The sequence below is a fragment of the Lygodium microphyllum genome, chromosome 16 (genome assembly GCF_053477565.2).
Source record: "Lygodium microphyllum isolate KBCC chromosome 16, Lygodium_microphyllum_v1.1.10, whole genome shotgun sequence".
Taxonomy (NCBI): domain Eukaryota; kingdom Viridiplantae; phylum Streptophyta; class Polypodiopsida; order Schizaeales; family Lygodiaceae; genus Lygodium; species Lygodium microphyllum.
The window spans coordinates 59,659,904-59,686,263 of NC_141150.1; the positions used below are offsets into that span (position 1 = coordinate 59,659,904).

Consider the following 26,360-nt stretch of genomic DNA (forward strand, 5'->3'; position numbering starts at 1 on the left):
CGCATTTTGCATGAGAATTATTGGAATGTGTTGTGTGTTGTCATGTACAAAAGTCATGAAGAGTTTGGTCGCATTTTGGATTGTTGGGGTTTTCGTATTTTTTAATGTTGGTAGCAAAGTGGTGTACTACTCGGGTATCCTTATGGTGGTGCATAAGAAACTTTGGTTGATTCTTATTACTTTAGATTGTAGTGTCACTACTTTAAGACACCGGGTGTACACACCCAATATTGACACTTAAATAAGTGCCCACACCACTGTGAGATGGAGAGAGGATCGAAGCTCAGCTCAAAGTGCAGTAGACAGTGTGGAGAGTGAAGCACGACACCCAATGCAATAGATCGAAAGAGTGTAATTTGAAAGTACAAAGTACAACCCTTAAACCTTAGGGTTGTAGGGGGTGTTCACACTCGAACACGATAAGTGTCCGCAAGTGTGTGACATAAGCACATACGAAAGAAGACAGTCCGGGGAAAAAAACCTCTTGTACTGAGAGTAAAAAGTGCCCCAGTGTCCTACTGATCACCGACACTCCCTTGTGAGCGTAGGCGTGATTGAAAACCCAACAAACCCCTTTGGAGTGAAGAGTGATCAAAAGTACAAGGATCATCCGCCACCAAAGGAGATCAAATTTAAAGCATTGTGAAATCCTTCAAATTTGTCACGAGGAAGAGCTTTGGTGAAGATGTTTGCCACATTATTGGTGGTAGGACAATAGACAAGGTTGATATCACCTGCATGTAGCCTCTCTTTGACAAAGTGATAATGTATCTCAATGTGTTTTGTGCGTGCATGAAACACTGGGTTCCGTGCCATTGCAATTGTACTCTGACTGTCTGTGAACAAAGGAGTAGGCTTCGTAATAGATACATCTAGATCAACTAGCAAGCGTCTAATCCATAGGCATTCAATTGTGGTAGTGAAAGCTGCCTTGTATTCAGCTTCACATGACGATGTGGCAACAGTGGACTGTTTCTTGCTAAGCCAAGATATATAAGATGAGCCAAGAAAGAAACAATTGCCACTAGCGGAGTGACGTGAATCATAATCACCAGTCCAATCAGAATCACTGTAAGCATGTAACTGCAGTGGTCCCTTCTTGGCATAAAGCAATCCAAGAGATCTAGTACCTTGCAAGTAATGAAAGACACGCTTAACAGCTTGCCAATGTGATATGCGTGGCTGATGCATATATCTGCTCAGGGCTGAAACTGCAAACTGTATGTTCGGCCCAGTGTTGCATAGGTAAATAAGACATCCAACTGTTGGAGCATATGTGTGTATATCAAACAAATCATTGTTATCATGTAATCCATTGGCGTAAAGACTAGCTTGCAATCTTGTAAGCCAAACTTCTCAAGAAGTTTACCAATGTATATTGAGTGTGATAAAGCAATGCCTCTAGCATCATGCATGAATTGAATGTCCAAGTACTAATGCAAAGACCCCCAGTTTGACATTTCAAAAGTTTGCTGCAAATTTTGTTTGAATGCTGAAATTCGATCAGCATGTGTCCTTGTAAGCAAAAGATCATCAACATATAGACAAATGATCAGCATGGATCCCCCCTCTTTACATATGTAAAGGATAGTTCAGATGAGCTGTTTATAAACCCTTGCCTGAGCAAAAAAGCATCTATCTTTGCATACCAAGCTCTAGGAGCTTGTTTCAAACCATATAGAGCCTTTTCCAGCTTGCAAACCAAGCGTTTAGATGCCTCGATTGCAAAACCAATGGGCTGCTGTACATATACTTCCTCATGAAGTTCCCTACGTAGAAATGCAGTTTTAATATCCAACTGATGCACAGTCCATCCATAATGGGCAGCCAAAGCAACCATAGACTTGATGATCGTCATACGGGAGATAGAAGCAAATGTCTCCTCATAGTCAATGCCTTTCTCTGTGCATAGCCTTTAGCTAGAAGCCTTGCCTTATATTTGTCAATGGATCCATCTGCATTCTGTTTCAACTTGTAGACCCATTTTGTTCCAATGGCTTTCTTCCCAAGGGGCAAAGACACTAAATCCCATGTTTGATTGTTAGTGATAGAATCCAATTCAGCTTGCATCTGCCATCCAATGCATACTTTGTTGTGCATCCTCAAAACATTCAGGCTCCTCATCAAGTGTGCTTGTTGCGATAACAAATTCCATGGTATGTGCAGTATCATGCATACGAGCTTGCCTTCGAGTACGACCAGCCATGGGTGCATCGAGATGACTATCTTTCATAGTCTATAAATACCATCTAGGCATTTGTCTTGCCTCTTGACTGTGCATAAGCTCTTACTGGATTTCAGTTTCAGCACTTTGCTGATTATTCAGATCAGCCGATGGCTGATTTTTTGCATCTTCTAATGGAGCAGCTGGCTGAGCGTTGAGTTCACTTGCCGAACTTCCAGCTGAGTCACCAAATGTAATGGCCAGCAGCCCTTCAAATACATCACAGGCAGCCTCATATGTGTATAAACCAGCAAGGGATAATTCTGAATTTTCATCAAAGAGTACATCCCTACTGACAAACACCTTTTTAGAAATAGGATCATAGAGTCTGTAGCCTTTTCTCTCACTACTATATCCCACAAAAATGCATTTGACAGCCTTGTTATCCAACTTTTTTTTGAGTTCTTGGGGAATGTGTGCATATGCAAGACACCCAAAGGTACGAACTAGAATGATGGTAGTGAGTAGCGGCAATGCATAATGGTTGAAGCATAACATTTTAAGGATGCTGAAAATCAAATTCAAATAGAGCCGATGAACGCAAATATGAATGAAAGACATCTCCAAGGAAAACCTCACGACCTGGTGGTCAGCTTGGCAATAATAACATTTACCAATATGGCACTAATTACTTACTGAGATCATTGTAAATGATTAATGAGTACATTCCATGATCTGTAAAATATTCTCCCATAACACAACCGGAACATAATGCCAAAAGTTACCGAGGAGTAGGGTCTAAAACAATAACTGCCACAGTGATAAAAATATTCCAAAAGCACGAGCCTTCGAGGGAATCTTAACCAATTTATATGCCAAGGTTGAACACTTTTATCCAATCACTACATAGACACAAAATAAATTTTCACTATGGCAAGTGCTGTGGGAGTGTTGATTGCTTTGTAAGCAAGATGGTAGGGTGCGAGGAACAAGATATTTGCCATGCAAGCAGCTGCTCCGATGCAGATTTCGTGCATGGGCTTTCCTGAGGCACAAAACATTGCTTCTATGACACAATATGAGGCATTGGTGCTGGATCGGAGTCGATGACATGACTATTGAGCTGTAAGGCCGGTGAGGAGCTCATCAAGCCTGTTATCTCATATTGATGAAGGATCGTCATATCACATTCGAGGATGGAGAATGACGAAGGTGTTGATGGCCATACGAGGCTTGCAACAACATGAAGTCGAAAAGCATAAATAACAAAAAAGCTTTGAAAACCTTACAAAATGCTAAAAAATAAAGCTTTTAGAGTACATTCAAAGGTGGAGAAGAGCATCTCTATAAGGGATGAGGTTGGAGGGAATAAGGGCCCTTCTCTTGAGATTGAATTTGTTCATGTGAGGAGAGGAAGGCCACTCAAATGTAAAACCGGATACGGAGCTTGGCTCGTTGTTTGAAGTTTCACACACTGAAGAAGTAATAAGAATCGGTGTCGTCCTCGAAAACGATACTTGGAAGGTCTAACTGTAAATCGGAAAACCTTTTTTTTAAAGTATTTACTCGCTCCCATGTTGAGCTTTCTTCTGAACAATCTTTCCACTTAACCAAACATTCTTGATAAATAGTATTCCTTGTTCGTCTATTACGAACATTTAATATTTCTTTTGGTTCATGTGGATTAGATTGGTCATTGAATAGCTCCTCAATGTCATCATTTAAGATTAGATTATCCAATCACCCAGGTTCTTCCTTAATTTACTTACATGAAAAACTGGATGTATTTTACTACCAGCAGGTAGTTGAAGCTTGTAAGTCAATTCTCCCACCTTTTTAAGTATTATGAAAGGACCACAATACCTTGGTGAAAGCTTTGGACATTGTTCCTTTTTCATAGTTTTAGTTTGTTCAGGCACCTTAAGATAGACCAATTCTCCTTCTTCAAAGGAGATGTCTCTTCGGTGAGGATCTGCATATGCTCTAGCTCGATTTTAAGCTTTTTTAATATTTTCTTGAGCAAATTTTAACATACTATTCATATCCTCCAAAAAATCTTTAGCTGCATGAACCTTTTTCTTATGCAGTCCTACTGCAAAAGGAGCTCTGGGCTGAAACCCATACATTAACATAAATGGACTATATCCAGTGGAAGAGTGCTTGGCACTATTATATGCAAACTTTGCTATCGGTAAATACTCTTCCCAATTAGTTTGCCTTTTACTTACATATGCCCTAAGCATAACTTCAAGGATTTGGTTAACCCTTTCAGTTTGCCCATCTGTTTGCGGGTGATCCGCTGTACTCATGCTAAGTTTAGTATCCAATTTTCTAAATACCGCACGTCAAAATTGGCTATCAAATTTTCTATCCCGATCAGAAACTATATTTGCCGGAAGGCCATATGTTCTCTACGAACAATCTAGCCAATTCTGGTGTTTTAACATCAGTTGAAGTTGGAATGAATCTAGTCATTTTGGTTAACCTATCCACAATCACCCACACAGAGTCGTGCCCCCTCTGTATTCTGGGTAAAGCAACAATAAAGTCCATGGAGATACTCTCCCATTTTCCCGAAGGAATCTCTAGTGGATGGAGAAGTCCTCCCATTTTCAATCTTTCAGCTTTATTAACCTGGCATTTATTACATTTGACCACATAGTCAAGGACGTCCTTATTCATTTCAGGCCAATAGAACTGCCTTTTAATAAGACTATAAGTCTTATTAACTCTTTGATGTCCCGCACTAGGGGTATCATGACACTCAAAGAGTATATGGCGCCTTATTTCTATATCTTTCGGGACACATACCCTACCCTTGTAGAGTAAATAACCATTATCAATGGTAAAATTCTTCCACTTGAATCTAGTTTGAGCAACCCCTGATGCTCCATTTTCTTGTTGAACATTCTCAGATATTCCTTCCTTAGTAGAAGCACTTTCATTTGGATCCCCATTTTTTATTGCTTCCCATATGTTGAAATATGCCGGATCAACTTGACATTTCCCTTTTAAAGATTCAAGCAAGTTGGAAGTGAACTGAGTAAAACTCAATTCATTAATGATTGGCATTCTGCTGAGTGCATCGGCTACTATATTATACTTTCCTTTTCTATATCTTATCTCATAGTCGAACTCTTGGAGGAGTTCGGCCCATCTGGCTTTACGCCCGTGTAAATCCAGTTGATCATTAAGCCACTTAATGCTTTCATGATCCGATAAAATCAAAAGTTTGGCACCGTACAAATAGTGCCTCCATTTCTTCATTGCATGAACTATTGCATACAGCTCCCTCTCATAAACAGAATAATTCTGTTTTGCACAGTCTAATTTCTTGCTTTCAAAAGCAATTGGTCGACCTTCTTGTAATAAGATCGCGTCTATCGCCTTATCACTGGCATTAGCTTCAACCACAAACGGTTTATTGGGATCCACAATTAATAGTACTGGAGCTGTAGCAATAGCTACCTTAAGTTTTTGAAAACTTTCATTTTAGTCTGTTCCCCAATAAAAACTTTTTCCTTTCCCTTTAAGTTGGTCAGTCATTGGAACAGCTATTTTGGCATAATCTCAAATGAATCTACGATAAAATCCAGATAAACCTAGGAAGATCTGTAGCTCTTCCAGGTTCCTTGGAGATGGCCATTCAATAATTGCCCTTACTTTTTTTGGATCCATGTTGATTTTCTCTTTCGAGATAATATGTCCCAAATATTTGACCTCTTGTGCAAAGAATTGACATTTAGTTTTCTTCGCATAAAGGGAATGTGTTCTTAACAGTTGGAATACTAATTGTAAGTGTTTCAAATGTTCTTCTCTTGATTTACTAAAGATCAAGATATCATCCAAGAAGACTACTACAAAATTTCCTAGATAGGGCCGTAAAACACTATTCATCAGCTTCATAAAGGTAGCTGGTGCATTAGTGAGGCCAAAAGGCATCACCAAAAAATCATAATGCCGTATCTAGTACGAAATGCTGTCTTGGGAACATCTTGTGCCTTAATTCTTACTTGGTGATAACTTGATCTTAAATCTATCTTTGTGAAGAATTTTGCCCCTTGCAATTGATCAAAAAGATCTTCCATTCTGGGCATAGGAAATTTATTCTTCACTGTTATTTTATTAAGTGCTCTATAGTCAACACAAAGTCGCATAGAACCATCTTTTTTCTTTACCAATAAAATTGGTGAAGCCCAAGGTGAATTATTGGGTTGTATAAACCCTTTATCAAGGTAATCCTTAATTTGTCTTTCAACTTCTTGATGCTGTGTCTCACTTAATCTATACGGTGGTTTAGAAATAGGGTGTGTATCTTTATTTGTGTCAATTGGGTGATTTATATCACCCCTATCTGGTGGAAGGCCACTTGGTAAATCAGAAGGAAACACATCTTTAAAATCATCTAACAAACTACTTAATTCATTATTAACATTCAACTCACAAATATAAGAAAATTGTTGCTTTATATTACAGAAAGTAAAAGTGTTGTGTACAGGAAGAGACCATAACATATATATCTCACAAACTTCCTTCTTTATCAGCTTCTGAACTTCAGTAGAACACAACAAAGGATTATCAGATACTTCATGTTCACCTTGAATGACAAAAGTCTTACCATCCCTTTCAAATTCCAATGTATTATGATGGTAACTACGTTTTAAGGATGGTTCCAATCCCCATAGCCACTCCCTCCCTAGAGCAATATCAGCTCTTTCCATGTTTATAATTTGGAAATCAAGTTTATCTTTATATTCTTGAATCTCAATTTCCAAATTGGATACCATTGTATCCCATATTTTATTGTCTTGGCCTTGCATCATACGAACAACATATTGATGCGCACTCTTTTGTTGGGGAAGTTTCAATTTTTTGACAAGTGCATAATTAATAAAATTATGTGTAGCAGAGTCATCAATCATGACTCTAACTCTCTTTCCAGCTATCAATCCATGTACTCTAAGTAAATCATGTGGCCCAAAAGTAGGCTGCCACATAGAAGTTGACATACAACACTTGTGTTGTACATCCATGTGCAAGACCTCTAAAGATTTATACTTTTCATGCTCCTTTAATTCTAAGGTCTGCACTACATGGATTTGTTTTTCTTTTCCGTTGCCCTTGTCCTTATCCTTTCCTTTGTCTTCCCTCTTTTTCTTTCGAGGGCAATTCCAAGCAGCATGGTTAGGAGATAGACAATTGAAACACAACTTTTCTTTTTTGGCCTTATCAAAGTCATCAGGACTTAACTTTGGCCTCACATATGGTTTCTTTTCAAAAGGTTGTTTTTTACCCTTAAAGAATGGCATTTTCCTTTTAAATTTGCCCACAAATTTTGAGGTTTCCAATTCCTTAGACTTGGGCTCCGTATTAGTGAGACTAGTGAGTGTACCTGGACGCACACTATCTTCATTGATTAATGCAAATTTAATTGCCTCTTCCAGCGTCTTAGGTGAACTCCTTTTTACTTCCTTTTTACAGGCTTTATCTAGTCCCCTAATGAATCCTCTCGTTTTTTGAAATTCATCTATTCCTTCCAATTTGAGGATTATCTCACGATATTCCTCCAGATATGTCAGCAGGGGTCTTTCCTTTTGTCTGACATAATCCCAATCTTCCCAATTTCTTTCCATTTCATTTTCAGGAAGGAATTCTTTCAAAAAGACAGATTCAAATTGAGCCCAAGTTTCAGGTATTTTATTTGCCTCCTTTAAAGTTTGCCACCAGTTATATGCTTTGGGCCCCAAAGTTAAACTAGTCTCCAGTGCTTGGAGATGTGGTGGGGTATTTTTAAGTTTATGTAAATCTTTCCATTTTTGGAGGAAATTAAAGATTGTATCTTTATTTCTATCTTTTTCCTCCCCGTGAAACTGAGGGGGTTTCATATCCTTTAAAACTGGATTATCCCTCAACTTATGGTGGGGTTCCTTAGGATCTCGCATAGTCACATCTAAATCTTTCGATGAAGATGGGACATCCGAGGTTTCTATCTTATTTTTATCTCTTTTTAACAATAAAGTTATTTGAGATTTTATTTCAGTGAGTGTTTGGGTTAAAAATTCCATTTGAACCCCCTGAGCTTGCACACGAGCTAAAAGATCATCAAATTGTTCTCGTGTAGCAAAAAATTCTTCCCACTGTTCTTCTTGTATCTTTGGTTCATGGGGATCTACCATAGGGTGGTCCCCAGAACTAGAACCTTCCATTACTCTCTCTTTCCCTTTTTCTGCCATTAATACACTGGAATTGGAAAGCAAAGATAAGAAATTTGCATACAAAGTAAAGTACTTCCCTGATTTTAATGGCAGACAGTTGTTGCTGGTTTGTAAATAAACCCGAAGAGTAAGGAACAAATTTTATCGCCCGAACAAAGTTGGTCACGCAGGAAATGGAGCTTCTTTGCAGAAACGACTAGTATTCAGCCCCCTTCTTAATAATCATGCAGGCTATCAATGCACCTTTCTTGAACTTGTTCTCTGCTGAGCTTGTACTTGTGATGCAAGTGCAGTCGAGGCTGGTGAGAAAAATTCCAAAACGTGCAATCGATTGATCACACATGCATCAGAAAATAGCTTCAGTTTCAGCCTGCGAAAAGGGGAAAAAACGTGTGATCCGTTGGTGCGTTTACAGACGGGCGTGAGCCAGGATTCGGCGGCGCACGATCCAGCATACTGCGTTTCATGTAAAAGATATCTTTCCCGCCATAAAATTCGTGACGTAGATAATCGTCACGTCTTATTTTATGTGACGTGTCACCAGGCGCTTTAGACCAGCGGCTTCACGGGTCCTTCACGGGTCGACGAGGCAAGACCCGTCGATTGAAATGAATAGCGGGACGACTGAAACCCGTCGACTGCCTTTTCGTTGAAGAACTCCACAGATCCACACGACTAAACCCGTCAGCTCTGATACCAATGGCAGATGACTCTGAAGACCATAAAAGCCAGAGAAAGCAGTCGGGATGAATGAGCATGAGTGATTCCTTTCACCTCCTAGCCTTGCCTAGTATATTGCTGGCCAGACCATCGTGATCCGATTGCCAGCCGTCAAACCTCGGTGAGTCCTACTATTCTTGGACTCTTTTTAGTTCTAGGCTCCCCTTAACCCCGTTCGGGCGCCCAAGAGCCCGGACGGTCATCCTCGTGCGTGTTCCCCTTGATTTACCTTAATGTCACATTAAATGTCACTTTAATGTCACATTCAATATTTGTGACCTTAATGTCACATTAAATATTACATTAATGTCACATTAATGTCACAGGTGCTCTCTTAGATCTGCCAATGGTTAAGTTTCATTTTGCAAGGAGATTGTGTAGATGAAATCTTTGTTGGCCCATAGGGCTTCTATGAGATAATGCTCAAATCAACCAATGCTTAGGATGGTCTTTTGGTTAGAGTTCCATTGCTCTTTGATACACACTAGGTTCATGTAGGGGCTTCGAGATTGTTGGTGGACTTCCAATGGTTGCTTTGGTAGGAATGCTTGGTATTGGTTGATGTTGAATGTTGTCTCACAATCTATTAACCTTTGGCTAAGGGTGCTACGGGAGCAATTGGCATGATTTTGGTTCCCCTTAGCTTGCAGGTTGCCAATCGCAATGCATGTGCATTCTTTGGGATACCTCATGCAAATGGCCAAATTTGTTGTGCTTGAATTGTTTGGGAATGCCTTTGTTGCACAATTGTTTGAGGTGGGGAACCTTTGCATGGCAATATTTTTCTTGTGGGCAACTAGGGCATTTCATGGTTGAATGTCTAAAGAAGACCATTGCTATGGATGGGGTTTGGTTTCACTAGTCAATGATGCTTCTTTACATCTCCAAAAAGTTAGAATAGGCTATGAGAAAGAATTTAACCATGTCATCTTGACTTGAGAGCAACAATGAAAATGAAGAATGATGAAATATGTTGATATTTATATACCTAGTGACAACAAGTATAGGCTACCATCTACCATCATGTGTAAAATGATCTTTGGATGATCCTTTAGCTGACCCGTATGGAGCTAGCATTGAAGAAGTTTGTAAGAACTTGTTGGCTTATTGGCTTTGCCTCAGTCTCTGCTTTTATCTTGCTCCTTAAAAGCTTCTTTTTGTTCATTCGAAGCTTCAATAGGAACAATCCCATGCATTTTTGATCCTTGTACTTCATAACCTTGCGGAGAGGCCTAGACCCCTCTCAAAAAGGCAATGGAATCTCCCTTTGGTTTCATAATGTGTAATACATCTGCAAATGAAGTGCTTCTTGGATTCAACCTTATGTTGGCATAATTGGCAAATGCGTGTCCCCTTAGGCATTTATGTCTTCCATGTTTTGGGCCATTGACTTCTCTTATTGATACAATCAGCTCCAATGGTGTGGTGTGCACAATACTTAGTGGAGAGGTAACTGTGTAGGTTGCTCCCACTTGGTCTTTTTGTTAGGGATGCCCCTTGCTCCTTTGTTCTTTGTGTTGGTGACTCATCCTATGCTTCCCCCATGGATAAGTGGGGGATTGACATTGAAATCATTGATTTGGCTTTTCCTAGTGGGTCTATTTTGTGTGAATCTCTTGTAGGTGATTCGTTGATGTTTCTCAAGGCTAAGAAGGTGTGCACAATACTTAATGGAGAGGTAACTACGTAGGTTGCTCCCACTTAGTCCCTTTGTTAGGGATGGCCCTTACTCCTTTGTTGTTTGTGTTGGTGACTCATCCTATACTTCCCCTATGGACAAGTCGGGGATTGATGTTGAAATCATTGGTTTGGCTTTTCCTAGTGGGGCTATTTTGCGTGAATCTCTTGCAAGTGATTCGTTTATGTTTTTCAATGCTAAGAAGTCTAATGTGGATAGAGCAATACAGTTTGGCTTGGCCTTGGGCTTCAACATCAATGTACAGAAGTCCATCCTCATTAGTCGTATAGAGAAAGACCCACATGCTTTGGGTTGGCAGGGTGGGATTGTTTCTTGAGGGAGAGATGACTAGACACTTGGGATAATTCATTGTGGTGGATGTGGCACCTTGGGCATTGCTCTATTGGATTTCTTTTGCACTACCCCAATTGTGTCTGCTTCATGATCTCCTTTTGCTGTTATTGTAGACCTATATTTTTTCTAGCCTTTTGGCTCCATTTGTGTTTTCTACTTGTCTTTGAGCCCACTTGCTGGCCAAAAGGCCCTTTGTAAATATTTCAATCCATTAATTCCATGTTCACGAAAAAGAAATAGTGGTTGGTGAATGCATGGTGACGAATATCTTGAGTTCAATTTCTATACTTGTTCGGTGAGAAATGTTTCATTCCTCCATATTTTGAGTGGTAGATCCATCTCATAAAGAATGTTTTTTCAATTCATTGGCATCTAGTAATATAAATAAAAAGCATGATTTGAACCTGGGTCTGTGGATTGAAAGAATGAGCATTGTACCACTAGAAAAGCCCCTTGGTCACAAAGAAAAAGAGAGGGGAGTGAGGGAGCTAAACAAAGAAAGGCAAGCTAGTAAAAATAGAAACTAGAAGTGTGTAAAAGGAAGGAAATGTTTTAGACTACTCCAATACACATTGGATTGTTATGTAATTGTGTGGACCTTGGTTGGTGTGAGTGGCCGCTGAAGGAACTGGTTCTATTAGTGGGATGGGGTTGGGGGGGGACTGGGGGAGGCAGGAAGGATCTTAGAGCTTTCTATCCTTAACAGATCAAGGCAGCTGTTCAAGCTCTTCGAAATACTCGTGGGCTCTTATGGCCTCAAGAATCAATGGAATCTGGAATACCAACAACAAGGGCAGAAGTTGATCTTCTGGATTGGCTGCAGCTGGTGTTTGGATTTCAGGTAGTTCCTGTTGAAGAAGCTGCTTTAAAGGCAAGGACTACTTTATTGAGATGCTTAATTGGCTCAATCATGAGAATTTTGTATTAATTGCAGAAAGACAGTGTAGCAAATCAAAGGGAGCATTTGATCCTTCTGCTGGCAAATGTTCACGTTCGCCAGATTCCAAAGTCAGATACAATGTTTAAGGTAATTTTCTTTGAGTAAATTTGTCCAAGTTTTTATGTTTAGTATACCATGTTTCTATGATGCATTTAATTCTGGTTTGGAGCCCAGCTGAGTGATGCAGCGATCAATAGTGTCATGAAAAAGCTATTCAAGAACTATAGAGGCTGGTGCAGTTTCTTAGGGCGGGAAGAAAATTTGAGGTGTGTTTATCTCCGTCTTCTCATACATTATTTGAAAGGCAGGCCTGGTTTTCCTGGATTTCCATTTTAAGATTTGGTAGGAGTCCATTAAGTTTTTTGCTCTATCGTAATGCTGTGAAAGGCTTCCGACTATACAACAAGAAGTTCAGCAAAGGAAGATTCTTTACATGGGACTCTATTTATTGATCTGGGGTGAAGCTGCAAATTTGAGATTTATGCCAGAGAGCCTATGCTATATATTCCACCATGTATGTTAACTGGTGCTTAGTTGAACTGTTTGTAAGTTTTTGTGTTAGCTGCTTGTTTTAGTCCTGACAGGAATATTTGAATTTAGATGGCGGGAGAAGTGCATGGAATGCTCTCAGGGAATGTTAGCTCTGTCACAGGAGAGAATGTGAAACCGGCATATGGAAGAGAACCTCAAGAACCCGATTCCTTCCTGAACAAAGTTATATGTCCCATTTATCAAGTCATACAAGCGGTAATATGTAGTTTAGGATTTGGGATGAATTTCTGCAAGATTTACTGGTTTATTGTGGAGTAATCTCTGAAACTTCCTGCATTTAGGAAGTAGCTGCCAGCGAACAAGGAACTGCCAGGCACTCTCAGTGGAGAAATTATGATGATTTAAATGAATACTTCTGGTTTGTACTACAACTTTTCCGGGGTACAGCTGGTTCTAGAGATATATGATGCAACAGGGTGATCTGGATGCTGTCGTCTTTTTAGGTCTGTTGAGTGCTTCCGCCTAAGTTGGCCTATGAGAGAGACTGCAGAGTTTTTTGCCAAGCATAACAAGTCAAGGCATATTAGAGATGATACAGGCTCTAGCCGCTCCAGGAGTGATGCAAAGCTTGTAGGAGAAGTGGGTGCCATGCGATCTGACAGTAAGGCTAAGCTTGTAAGTTTTGACAGACAAGCATTTATTCTAGTGACGAGGAATTTCAGGTTTCAAGACTGATGCAGTAAGCTTATTTGGCAGAGGGAACTTTTTTTGACGCCTCACTCTTCCTGGAATGGCAAAACTAATTTTGTTGAAGTTCGCTCTTTTTGGCACATCTTCAGAAGCTTTGATAGGATGTGGTCATTTTTTATTTTGGCTCTTCAAGTAAGCATCTTACATCTGTTTCCTTTTGTTTCTCCTGTTTCTTTGAAAGCACTAAGGGTTTGTGAAGTGATTGCATTCAGGCTATGATCATAGTGGCATGGAATGGATCTGGTTCACTTGGTGATGTCTTTAATGGACCTATTTTCAAGAAGGTTTTGAGTATATTCATCACTTCTGCAATTCTGCGACTGATTCAAGGTATTTTGCAGGCTTCAATGGTGGATAACTGATGTATTCCTTAGATTGTCAGATTACAAAATATGAGAAATGTGGGGAACATAGGAGTATATGGTTGATTTACTTAATAGGAGTCTATGGTTGTTGGATTTACTAAATAATCGGGGCTTATTGCTTGAGTGTTTTCACAGCAATTGTGGATATTTGCTTGAGCTTCAAGGCCTGGCGAAGCATGAGATACACTGACATGCTCAGGTATATCCTCAAATTGCTGGTTGCTATAGCATGGGTAATTGTACTTCCTGTTTGCTACGCTCACACGTGGGGAAATACAACTGGACTGGTTACAACTCTCAAAAATTGGTTGGGTCAATCTCAAAGTCCTTCACTGTACATATCTGCGATTTTAGTATATCTGGTTCCAGATGCCCTGGCTGCATTGATGTTTTTGTTCCCAATGTTGAGACGTTTTATTGAGAAGTCTGACTGGGGACTTATCCGCCTGCTCCTTTGGTGGGCTCAGGTGAAACAGTTGCAAGTTCTTTGAAACTTCACAGTATATGATTCAGTGAAAATAGTGTAATTTTTTGCCTAGCTGATTTAGCGAGCTTATCACTCACAATTTTGGGTTATTTCTATATGCAGCCTCCGTTGTTCATTGGACGTGGAATGCATGATAATCCTTTTACTCTTTTTAAGTAAGCCTGTGATAATGATGACTGTTTTCTCTCTCCGATCTTCCAATTCCTTACTATGGTTTGTACTTGTTTCTTGCTTTTTCAGGTATACCGTGTTTTGGATTTTACTTCTCCTGAGCAAATTTCTGTTCAGTTTTTACATAGAGGTAAGACCTGTCCTGATTTGCTGTTGACAGATGATGTCATTTTTGTTTTAGAGATGAAGTCTGGACTGATGTGACTTGCACACGTAGAATTTATCTTTAACAGTTGCTTGGTTGCCTGCATGACAATCACAGGTGAAGCCTCTAGTGGGGCCTACCAAAAGTATTATGAGTGCCTCCATACCTGGACAGTATGAATGGCATGAATTCTTCCCCAATGGTAAGTCATATTTTATATTTTATTCTCAAATTTTTGTGTGATATCACCAGATATTCACCCTAAAATTACACAGGTCATGTTTTTTTCAAGATATGCATTTATATCACAGTGCTTTTTAATTGATGTTATGTCTGCTACAGAAAAGCACAATCTCAGAGTGGTTCTTGCTATGTGGGCTCCAATCGTCATGGTAATGGTGGATTGTTTCAATGAATGTTGATTGTTAGAGAACATCTATGTGCAGATTTTCAGGGGCCTTATTCCGGATAATGCTGGCAGGTCTACTTCATGGACACTCAGATTTGGTATGCAGTCTGGTCCACTATATTTGGTGGAATCAATGGGGCTTTCTCTCGGCTTGGAGAGGTTTGTTATCTAAAGGCTAATGTCTGGACAAATCACTTGTTTGCTTGCATGTTCCTTTCACTTCAAAAAGAACAAGTTCTCTCCACACCACACAACCCCTATCATTACTATCTGTATTTTGCTAATCAGAACAACTGACATCTTAGTGATATATCTTTTTGATGTATTGTACCTTATAAGACAGTTGTGTATGTTTTTGCACGATGTTGTGTGTTTCCCATGACATTCAAGGGGTGTAGCTTTTGCTGATGTTCTGTACCTGGTAAGACGATGGTGTCTGATTTGGTAAGATTTTTCTGTTTCCCATGCCAGATTCGAACTTTAGCAATGCTCAGGTCACGCTTCCGTTCACTACCGGGGGCCTTCAATGCAAATTTGGTTCCATCTTCATTTGAAGGGAAAACTCGACGTAGCCATATTTCCCTTAGAAAATCTTATAGACCCCTTGATGAACTATACAAACGGCACATTGAGCATGATAAACTGAATGATGATATGGATGAGTCTGTAAATGAGAAGCTCAATAAATCTGAACATGAGGTGTGGTAGATTTTACCTTTTTCATTTAGTGTCAAACATAAGATTGATATGTCATAATATCCAAAATTGTTTGGTTGCCAGGATTATTCCAAAAGTGCACCAGATGTTGCACTTGAAATTGCTCAGTTCTCACAACTTTGGAATTCAATTATTCATAGCTTTCGTAAAGAGGATTACATGGATGATGAGGAGGAAGAGCTTCTTCTGGTTCCATATCCTTCAGACCCTTCTGTCAAATATATGCAATGGCCATTGTTTTTGTTGGCAAATAAGGTTATGAGTTGGTCTCTACTGTTTTCTTTTTTTCTTTCCCCTTTTTAGGTGCACTGCTATAGACAATTTGTGCTATACATGTAATTTGAGCTACAAAGATCTTACATTTTATGATCTCAATGGTCAATGTTTTAGTGCGAACTGTGATGATGCATATTCATAGGGGATTTGTTTCAAACCCTGAGGGTTGTTATGCTGCAGGTAGTCTTGGCACTTGATATAGCTAAGGACTTCACAAACACAGGAAATAATGATGAACTTCTTGAGCGATTTGATAATGATGTCTACATGAAGTGTGCCATTGAAGAATGCTATGATCTTCTTTCCACTATCCTACATGTTATTGCAACTGGTGAAAAAGAAAAAAAGTATTTAGCTTACCCTTCTTTGGTTATAGATGAATCACATCAACATAAATCTATGTTATCGTTTTCTCAGCGAGAGGCTGAGTGTATCCTTGTCTGTGCAGGGTTGTAGAAGAGATCTTTAATGACCTACAATCGAACATAGATAGCAAGACACTTCACAAAGCTCTAAATTTCAGAGAACTTCCCTCTTTGCATGAGAAAATCGTTGAATTTGTGAAGATTTTGGTATGTTTTTAAAGCTCTTGATAAAGTGCTGCTTTCATTACAGCTTTGTTTCAGTATCCTAGGCCTGATGAACTTCTTTCTAGGAAGTTGGAGATGGTACAAAAGAGTATGTGACGCTTCTCCTCCAGGATATCCATGAAGTATATACAAGAGATGTTCACCCGTGGGCATCTTCAGTGTGTGTGCCTCCACCTTTTTGACTTCTTGTGGAGAAAGCATGCTCTATATTTAGAATTGTGGTGTTGGCTGGAGTTGTTTTTAAAACAGTCTGTTTGGCACAAATGTGATATAACATGTTTTCCTTGTTTGAAATGATTGAAAATACTTTTCTGATTTTTTCTGGTAATACATTCACACTTGCAATCTTTTAGTCCAAATTTTGTTTGGGCACATGCACACTCACAGTTTTAAAGAATAACATTTCATATATGCAAAGTCACAACTTTCTTATTGCATCCTGCAAACCAGATTTCTCTAATGTGAGAGCATCCTTGACCACCGCTTTTTCTGTTGAATGCTTATTTCACTCAAAAATGCTCTAGCAAGTAGATAGATGCCTTAGGGTGGAACATCTTATAGGCAAAAATAGTTCAAATTTGAAGATATTTCATTGATTCATCAATGGGTACTCACTATTTTTGGTGGAAAGATATTTTCATTCATTACCGACGTAAGCTCTCATGAACAAGGACAACTGCAAAAATACGAGGAGTGTTCTCATCCAAAGCACCAGATACCATATGCATGATGAGTTGGAGGAGCAATATTTTTCGTAGCAACCATGCAATTGATATGATGAGACCAAGCATGCATGTCCATAAGAAAAGGCTCTCATGAAGTGCAATGTTTGAAAGTTGTTGATGCCCTTATGCTAGGAAATCTGTCCATATCAGGAGTTAGCATGATCAATAATCTAGGGCTTAGGATACATGATTACATATTATGTCTTGGCTACTGTGTCATGTGGAAATAACTTTTTTGCATTATATGAAGTTCTCCAATCTTGGAACGTACTTTTCACATGTTAACATCAATGATCATGCTGAATGGCTGATTGTACCATGGCTAGCACATAGTTGGTATAGCTCAGTGTACCTGCCAAATGCATGCCCGTTTTTTATAGCAGACTTCTTATTCTGTGGAAAAATGGACACCAAGTAGGTATAACTTTATTTGCAACCTACATGTGCATGTATAAAACCAAATGGATATGCAGTTTTTTCTGCTCTTGTAAATTGTTTCTTCATTCAAGCTTTTCCTGTTCTGGTTCCTTGTGTCATCCAACTATCCTCTGTGTTCTGATTCTTCTAAAAATGGCTGGAGGAGCTAATTTAGTGTTTCTTTACTCTAAGCTTTACCCTTCTGGTCTTGTGTCATCCAAGTATTTTCTTTGTTCTGATTTTGCCAAAGATGGGTTCAGGTTCTACTCCCTGAGCTCCTGCTTATGATTGTATTGCTGACAGTGATCAGGCAGAATCAAGCCATGGAGGCTCTTTAGAACGATCTGAAGAGAAAATGGGGACTCTTAATGAAAGAACTCGCCAGCTGTTTGAGAAGGATACGATTAAGTATCCTCTTCAAAACGAAGAATCTTTGAAATCAAAGGTAGTGAGGTGATTTTGGAATGATTGCAAGGTTTGAGCTGTGATCTTATGTTCAGTTTGGTGTGTATAAGTATTGACCCTTCAGGGCCTTGTCTGTAGGTCAGAAGGCTCCGTTTACTGTTAACTATAACTGAGTCTTCAGTGGATATCCCGAGAAACTTGGAAGCAAGACGCCGGATTGCGTTCTTTACCAACTCTCTGTTTATGGATATGCCGAGGCCTCCAAAAATTAACAACATGCTGTCTTTCAGGTTCTTATTCAGATAAAGCTTTACACTGTCAGCACTGTGGATCTAGCATAATGTTTGTGATGCTGGCCTTTCTTGCAGTGTCCTAACCCCTTATTACAATGAAGAGATATTGTATACACCGAAAGGTCTGGAAGATGAGAATGAGGATGGCATTTCCATTCTTTATTACCTCAAAAAAATTTATCCAGGTGCTTGCTTTCTACCTACTCAGGTTTGTTATTGCGATTGTGAGGTATAACATCTCGATTGAATCATCGTATTTTTGTCAAGCAGATGAATGGGGCAACTTTCTTAAACGAACAAATCATAAAGAGACAGATTTTGGGAAAGGTACAGAATTTGATCGCAAAGTTTGTAAATGGGCTTCATATCGTGCTCAAACTCTGAGCAGAACAGGTGATTTCCTGTTGAAACTTCTGTGAAGCATAGAGGTTTATGTTTTGCTTTTAGTAATCTCATGAAACCTTGATTCGTCATTCTTTTTTCTGTCAAGTGAGGGGTATGATGTACTATAGGAAGGCACTTGAGCTGCAGGCCTTCTTTGATATGGCTCCAAGATCTGGTGAGCTGCTGTTTCTGTTAGGTTGTGCACTTTGTGAAGCTGCATGTTTCCCCATGCCTGCAGACATTGATCAAATGTTATATATGAACCAGATATTATGAAAGGCTACGAAGAGTTTTGTAAGTCTATTGGTGATGACAAAAGTGATGGCGGCAAGAAACAACGGACACTCCATGCAAAGATTCAAGCTATTGTTGATATAAAGTTCACATATGTGGCTGCTTGTCAAGATTATGCATACTATAAGCACACGTTGGATGCTCGGGCAAATGACATCTCTCAGTTGATGCAAAAGTGAGTATAACTTGCTAGCCATATTCATGAACTAAGTATGCTTGAATCTGTTAAATATGGATATGCGTTTGGGAAAGACCTTTCGCAAACATGTGCGTTGTTTAGTTCCTTTTTGATGTTATACAAGTTGCAGAGTGAGAACTATTGCAGAATGAGATAAACTATCGGATGTTGAATATGTATATTTTCTGAATGATTTGTGTCATCAGGTCGGATGCCACTTGGAAATCCTAACAAGTTGTTACATTGCGTTCATCGATAGATTATAACAAGTTGTTACATTGCGTTCATCGATAGATTATGCACAATAGTGTCTTAACAATCTGGTAGTTGTTTAATATATGGGGTCTGTAGCTTTGTGTATTTGTTCATTTTCCTGGAAAATATGACTGTTTAGCATGTCGATTGTTTTAACATGGTGACCATAATGTTTGCAAGGGGCTTCATAATAATTTCTGAAGTGCTTAAGCCTTTTTTTTTGCTTTGCCATATGAGTCTCCTAATTGGTTCCTCAACAACTTGCAACTGGAATAGAGAGGTAAATTAAGCTGGATAGCTCTTGTGTTGGGTTATTTGAGACTGCAGAAATTTTGTGGGTTGAAATGGTGATCAGTATAGAGTCCAGCTATCCGATGGTAGATTATCTGCAGAAGTCCTCATTGCTGTTACATTGTGCAACCCCTTTAAAGCTTCTGCAGTTACTTTTAGATCAGAATTTTGTTTCTCTGATGGAGCTATTGAAAAGGAAATCTGGGGTCTGGTACCTGTAGATATTTATGCAGGTTTGTTTGTTTCAGCACTGAGAAACAACAATACCCCTTCAAAGTTTCTCCCGCTTCAGGATGGAGAGGGGGAGACTTTTACCAAGTTCCCTCCTTTGAAGAGGTGGAAACGATCTGCACAAAAAAGTGTCTTTCCCTCGTCATTTTTGAGCTTTGCCCAGTTGTCAATGTTTAGAAGCTCACCATGTCACCTGCACTCCTAAGGTTTTTATGTCCACATGATGGGCACATCTGGAATACTCTGGAGGAAAATGTCTTAGGCCTAGTGAAGTTAGACTTTGTGAGCCGGAACCAGCACAAGGAATCTCACTGTTCTATACCAGAATCTGTCAGTCTATATAAAGCAACTTGTAGGAAAAACCTGTCTACAGATTACAAGGAACACATCGAAACTACTACCTTGGGTCCCAATAAAACTATTGAGAGATCTCCTCTCTCATTCTTTCAAAAGTCACCATGGAAGTTACGATAGATATGATGCTCCACACCCGTAACCCTTTGCCTTAAGCATCTTCGGCACTCCCTCATTTTCAATGCTTTGCTCCACTGATGTCCATTGTATTTGGCACTATGTAAGTGTCTCTTGATGTTCCTCTATTTGCAAGTAGATTGCAAGCAGTCCTTTTTATTTCCTGAAAACTGCAGTTCTTTGTATTTGTTGAAAACTGTAGCTCAAGTCAACTTTGGAGGGTGAATGGGCTAGATGTGGTTGCGCTTGTGCTCTTTTTGTGCTTGCTTCCCTAATAAGGTTGCTTAATAGCTTTAACATGTGTGTGAGTTGTGAAGTGCACCCAGCTGGCAACTGATGTCATTAGACCAGTATTCAGGTGGCCCGAATAAGCTACTATAAGAGGTTGGGAGGTTTCTTTATGTGACTATGGGCAGTATGGGCATGGCGAAGGGTTTAGCTAGTGACTTTGCAAGTTGTGATGATGACCAGTGGTTAGGCCTTTAGCTCTCATTTTTATGAAACTTCAATTTATGTTTGGCTTACACGGCTTTGATGATGGATAATCCTTTTGATTTTGCTTTCATTTATGTTACTCAAATGTCCATTGAATAGAGACTCAATGGAATGTATGGAATTGGAGAACATTGTTTGTGCTCCTCTGTTTTTACTTCACGCATGCAAAAATAGTACGATGTACTGTTCAAGTTTTATATCTTCAATGAGAGAGACCAAAAATAAGGAGCTAGAGTGCTTGGTTAGTTGATATGTCACTGTCGTTGCATCTTTTGTAGCTCGTGGGGCCATTTGTGGTGCCAGTAGTTAAGAAACATGTCAATCACCTCTTTAATAAACAGAAAGCAAGTTGTCATTGATGTGTGTTTTGACTGCAAATTCTGACAAGCTGGTTTTTCGCTCCGGTTACTTGTGTGATTGTGCAGATATCCAGGCTTAAGAGTTGCCTACATCGAGGAGGTTGAGGACAGGAAGAGCAAGGTGTATTACTCTGTCCTTGTTAAAGCTGCTGATAAGGACCAGGATCAGGCAAGTGTTTTTGGATCCTTACATTGGCCTTAATAAGGTCTATGCCAATATTTATGTATACATAGGCAGTACATCATTGTTTGGAAGCAGGTACAATACTGGATGGCTCTAAAGTAGAGAAATTGGTGCTAGAGGGTATGTACAGGTAGTAATTTTCCTGATCAAGCGTAAAATTTTATCACAATCAGGTGATTTACAAAATAAAGTTGCCTGGAAGGCCTATTCTGGGTGAAGGTAAACCAGAGAACCAAAATCATGCTATTATTTTCACACGAGGTGAGGCATTGCAGGCTATTGACATGAATCAGGTAAGCTTCTGATAATGCTATTTTTAACTTGTGCAGGCATGGTAATTGATCCACTCTTGGATATCGATACATATCATTTTCTAAATGATGGGTCTCATTTCCTGTGTTTGTAGGACAATTATCTGGAAGAAGCTCTTAAGATGAGGAATTTTCTTCAAGAGCTTCTCCATGACGATGGAGTGGGGCCACCTTCTATCTTGGGAATGCGTGAACACATATTTACTGGGAGGTATGAATTGGCAGAGCTCAAAGTCTTTGTTCCGTGCTAATTGCACCTGACCATTGAATGTGGTAATATGCAACATGTTGTGCAGTGTTTCATCTTTAGCTGGATTCATGTCGAATCAGGAGTCTAGCTTTGTCACAATTGGACAAAGAGTCTTGGCAAACCCTCTCAAGTATGTTAGTACCGATTGAGAGTTTTTGATATGTATAGTTGCATCTTCTTGTCCTGATAATGCAGTGGAAAGTAAAGGCTTTCTTTCTGTTCTAGGGTGCGCTTTCACTATGGCCATCCAGATGTCTTTGACAGATTGTTTCATATAACTAGAGGTGGCATAAGCAAGGCATCCCGTGGGATCAACCTGAGCGAGGACATTTTTGCAGGTCAGAATCTTAAAGCTCAATTTCATAGCTCCTTGTGAGCATTTGAGCTACAATATCAGCTCAGTTTGAGGAAATTGTGGGAGATTACTTCTGCAGGTTATAGTATGAAAGCCCAATATCATATTTTTTTGAGCATTTTTGGTTTGGTGTTAAACTGAAATCTGTCATAAAACATGCTAGGTTTCAATACAACTTTGCGGCGAGGGAATGTTACCCACCATGAATATATACAGGTTGGCAAAGGCAGAGATGTGGGGCTTAATCAAATATCAATGTTTGAAGCAAAAATTGCCAATGGGAATGGCGAACAGACAATGAGCCGAGATATTTATCGACTTGGTCATCGCGTTGACTTCTTCAGAATGTTATCGGTTTATTTTACAACAGTTGGGTTCTACTTTAGCACTTCGGTGGGTCTCCTTGTTCTCATGGAGATTGTTCTGAAAGTTGTCTTACTTTCTGGCCCTGTCACATGTATTCTGAGTCCTGGCATTGTTTTCTTGTTTGGACTGCAGATTGTTGTGCTCACTGTCTATGTGTTCCTCTACAGCCGTATCTATCTTGCCCTTAGTGGTCTGGAAGGAAACTTGGCCCAGTATGCAGGTCTTCAACATAACACATCTCTGCAGGCTGCATTGGCTTCCCAATCGTTTGTGCAAATCGGGCTACTGATGGCCCTTCCAATGGTGATGGAGATTGGGTTGGAGCGGGGTTTTCGCACAGCTCTCAGTGAATTTATTATCATGCAGCTTCAACTTGCACCTGTGTTCTTCACTTTCTCTATGGGAACCAAAGTACATTTTTATGGCCGAACCTTGCTTCATGGTGGTGCCAAATACAGGCCCACTGGCCGTGGTTTTGTAGTTTTTCATGCAAAATTTGCTGAGAACTATAGACTGTACTCTCGCAGTCACTTCACCAAGGGGCTAGAACTCTTGATACTTCTGATTGTGTATGATGTGTACAGTGAGTCTGTGAAAAAGACAGTCCCTTATCTCCTTATTATCTTTTCTTTGTGGTTTTTAGTAGGGACATGGCTGTTTGCACCGTTTTTGTTCAACCCATCAGGATTTGAATGGCAAAAGATTGTTGATGATTGGGAAGACTGGAATAAATGGGTCAGCAACCGTGGTGGGGTTGGTGTGCCAGCAGACAAGAGTTGGGAATCGTGGTGGGAAGATGAGCAATCCCATTTGAGAACCTGCGATTTTCGCGGTAGAGTTATTGAGATTATCTTATCATTGAGGTTTTTCTTTTATCAATACGGACTGGTGTACCATCTGCACTTAACCCAGCACAACAAAAGCATTTTGGTGAGTTGTTTCAACTTGTCTTCCTCAGAACATATGGCAACTCTGTGATGCTGGACGCCTTCACGTGTTTCTAATAGGTTGAGGTTTCTTTAAATGATAGGTATACATGGTGTCTTGGTTGGTTATCCTTTTTGTGCTAGGAGTTCTAAAGGTAAGCAGGAGGGGTCCTGTTTCATATTATGCACTCTTTTTGGACTGAGCAACGTTGAAAACTAGTAAGCTGTTAGAATGAGGTGATTCAGAAAAGCGGGGGTGGGGGGGGAGAGAAGTTTTGTATCACATGTCCTCTATATCTAATGGATGTTCCTTGGTTTTATTGATCGATACCAGGGTGTGTCCGTGCTGGGTAAAACACTCTTTAGTGCAGACTATCAGCTAGCATTCAGGCTAATCAAGGGCTTCCTGTTCATTTCACTACTGGCAATAATTATTGTGCTTTTTGTGGTTGGGCACCTCACTATTGGGGATGTGTTTGTCAGTGCATTGGCATTTCTTCCTACTGGATGGGCATTGGTTCAGGTAAGCAATGCACTACTATTTCTGCCTATTTCTCACTGGGCAATTTCATGCTGCCATGCTTGAAACTTTTTACAAAGTTGTTGGCTCTGCTCTCAGATTGCTCAGGCCTGCAGTCCTTATGTAAGGAAACTTCGCATGTGGGATTCTGTTAAGGCATTAGCTCGGAAATATGAGTACTTAATGGGCCTCCTGCTGTTTGCACCTGTGGCCACACTTGCGTGGTTCCCTTTCATTTCTGATTTCCAGACAAGACTTCTATTCAACCAGGCTTTCAGTAGGGGTTTGCAGATCTCACGCATTCTTGCCGGGAGAAGGGAGAAAAAGACAAACTAAAGGAATACCTGTCTTGTAGAGATGAGCTGAAATCTCACTTGTATACTTGCCTTGCAGAGATGAGCTGTAGTCTCACTTGTACATTTTGGCTCCACAGTCCAGCACTTCTAATGCTGTCATGGGATTGTTGTGGTAGTGAGAGAAGGCTCACACAAAATATGCTGCAGCTGTTGAGCAGGAACAGAGGCAGATTTTGGCACTGATTTTTCATAATCAAGCCCAGGTTTTGTGCTGCCGTTTGCAGGAGTTACATGGATGATAAGTCCCATCAGGTTTTGTAATGAGTAGGTATGGCTAATTCTTTTTGGTAGTACCCACATGTGCTGTGTGGCCAGGTAACAGACGGGTGCAGTCGAAGCACAAGTCTAAGGCTTTCTTTTCATGCATTTTGGGGAGAGAAGGGTTTCCCAACTCCAAGCTGAGGGTTGCAAAAATTTGCTTTTTGGCACATGTTGTGATAATCGGCCATTGCTCAAAGTGCTTTCAAACATCCACATTGCCCAAGATCAACAAAGCTTAGTCACTTCTGCAGTAATCGGCCACTACCTTATTGGACTCGTGTACCTAATCGGAATGTATTATCCAGTCCCAAATTTAGCTAGCGTGCACAAGTGCATGTAAGTATTGCCCTTTTAAGGTAGTTCCTGTATTCCAACTGTTAGTAATGACAACAGTTGATGTAACTGCCAATTCATCCATACCAGTGGTAAGGCTGTACATTTTCGATAATATACATCTATTTCTATTCACATTGTGAAAAAGAAACTGGTTGGAACAAGCGAGTGCCATGATGCTGGTTCTTTATCCATCAATAACAGACATTATTAAGCATCAGTAAAGACATTATTAAACAGCAGTACAGTCTCTTTTCTATCCACTTGCAATTCCATGGTCTCTTAGTATTCCTCCTGCTTGCAATTTCATGGCTTCGTATTGGGGATTATCAAGTTTTGCATGGTAGCTGTACGAAGGGAATGATTATTCCCGTAGTTTAGTGGCGAGCAAGCTTTCATACGAGTTATTCAAAGGGATTTAGGGGAACAAGCTAAAAGTCAAGCATGGGTTGTGTTTGGGCTAGTGATCTCAGGTAGTTTGATAAGTACTGTCATTTTTGCCAAGTAGGTAAGCTTCATTTTTGGGAAAAAAGCCTATTGGAGTTAGGATTAAACTAGGGTAGACCTACTAATACAAAGCAATATATGCTTTGTGCACTAAGGTCAAGGTTCCTTGGAAACATAATTGTAGACCTGAATTTAGCTCCTGCCGCGGAGGATAATGAAGAGAGATTGTTTTGCAAGCCTCTTTAGTTGCCACCTGTTAAAATGCATATAATTTATTGAGCTAACTTTAATTCTAATCTCGAATAAAATCAACATCAATCTAAAATTGCGGTAAAGTGAGGTCAGAACTTTCATGTATATCAAATTATGGATATGCCAACATGGTTTCTTTCACCTCACAACCCATCTCGCAACTAACGAAGCCTTGAATCATATTGAACACATTATCGATGCCAAACTCAAAAAAATGAATACCAGTAAGGACACAAATATATCCTAGCTTTCCTTTGTGCACTTATTAACACCTTCAGCTTCTTTTGTGCTTGTTTATGTGATGTTCCTATTGAAATCATACCTCGTTGATGTACTAGATGATCAACCAATCTTTGGAAAAAATGCAAGGAGAAATCAATGCTTGCACTTAAACAAATGATGGAATACATGGAGAAATGAATGCACTTGAAAGGATTTGTGTCCATCCTATCTATAAGTGTCCATGAATCATGCAAAATGCAAATCCAATTCCTTGATTACATTTCAATCCTTAACCTCACCTCTTGA

The 26,360-nt window shown here is 39.8% G+C and overlaps 1 protein-coding gene across 1 annotated transcript in view; it reads left to right on the forward strand.

Moving 5' to 3' along the window:
* The window catches only part of LOC148022882 (callose synthase 3-like), a 44,784-nt gene extending 19,500 nt beyond the window's left edge, over positions 1-25,284 (forward strand). The window contains exons 8-43 of the mRNA XM_087695824.1: positions 11,838-11,972; positions 12,066-12,158; positions 12,246-12,337; positions 12,459-12,585; positions 12,672-12,818; positions 12,905-12,981; positions 13,067-13,238; positions 13,320-13,445; positions 13,526-13,643; positions 13,814-14,145; positions 14,268-14,320; positions 14,406-14,466; positions 14,599-14,683; positions 14,824-14,873; positions 14,963-15,049; positions 15,362-15,589; positions 15,671-15,862; positions 16,064-16,230; positions 16,332-16,455; positions 16,539-16,633; positions 17,919-18,060; positions 18,159-18,310; positions 18,389-18,498; positions 18,584-18,706; positions 18,804-18,872; positions 18,965-19,166; positions 21,338-21,440; positions 21,629-21,748; positions 21,862-21,977; positions 22,063-22,146; positions 22,242-22,354; positions 22,535-22,764; positions 22,870-23,667; positions 23,768-23,818; positions 23,998-24,186; positions 24,283-25,284. Coding sequence (XP_087551950.1) covers positions 11,838-11,972; positions 12,066-12,158; positions 12,246-12,337; positions 12,459-12,585; positions 12,672-12,818; positions 12,905-12,981; positions 13,067-13,238; positions 13,320-13,445; positions 13,526-13,643; positions 13,814-14,145; positions 14,268-14,320; positions 14,406-14,466; positions 14,599-14,683; positions 14,824-14,873; positions 14,963-15,049; positions 15,362-15,589; positions 15,671-15,862; positions 16,064-16,230; positions 16,332-16,455; positions 16,539-16,633; positions 17,919-18,060; positions 18,159-18,310; positions 18,389-18,498; positions 18,584-18,706; positions 18,804-18,872; positions 18,965-19,166; positions 21,338-21,440; positions 21,629-21,748; positions 21,862-21,977; positions 22,063-22,146; positions 22,242-22,354; positions 22,535-22,764; positions 22,870-23,667; positions 23,768-23,818; positions 23,998-24,186; positions 24,283-24,519 — 5,400 coding nt within the window. The 3' untranslated portion in view covers positions 24,520-25,284. The remainder of the gene's footprint in view (positions 1-11,837; positions 11,973-12,065; positions 12,159-12,245; positions 12,338-12,458; positions 12,586-12,671; positions 12,819-12,904; positions 12,982-13,066; positions 13,239-13,319; positions 13,446-13,525; positions 13,644-13,813; positions 14,146-14,267; positions 14,321-14,405; positions 14,467-14,598; positions 14,684-14,823; positions 14,874-14,962; positions 15,050-15,361; positions 15,590-15,670; positions 15,863-16,063; positions 16,231-16,331; positions 16,456-16,538; positions 16,634-17,918; positions 18,061-18,158; positions 18,311-18,388; positions 18,499-18,583; positions 18,707-18,803; positions 18,873-18,964; positions 19,167-21,337; positions 21,441-21,628; positions 21,749-21,861; positions 21,978-22,062; positions 22,147-22,241; positions 22,355-22,534; positions 22,765-22,869; positions 23,668-23,767; positions 23,819-23,997; positions 24,187-24,282) is intronic.
* The last annotated feature ends 1,076 nt before the right edge of the window (positions 25,285-26,360 follow it).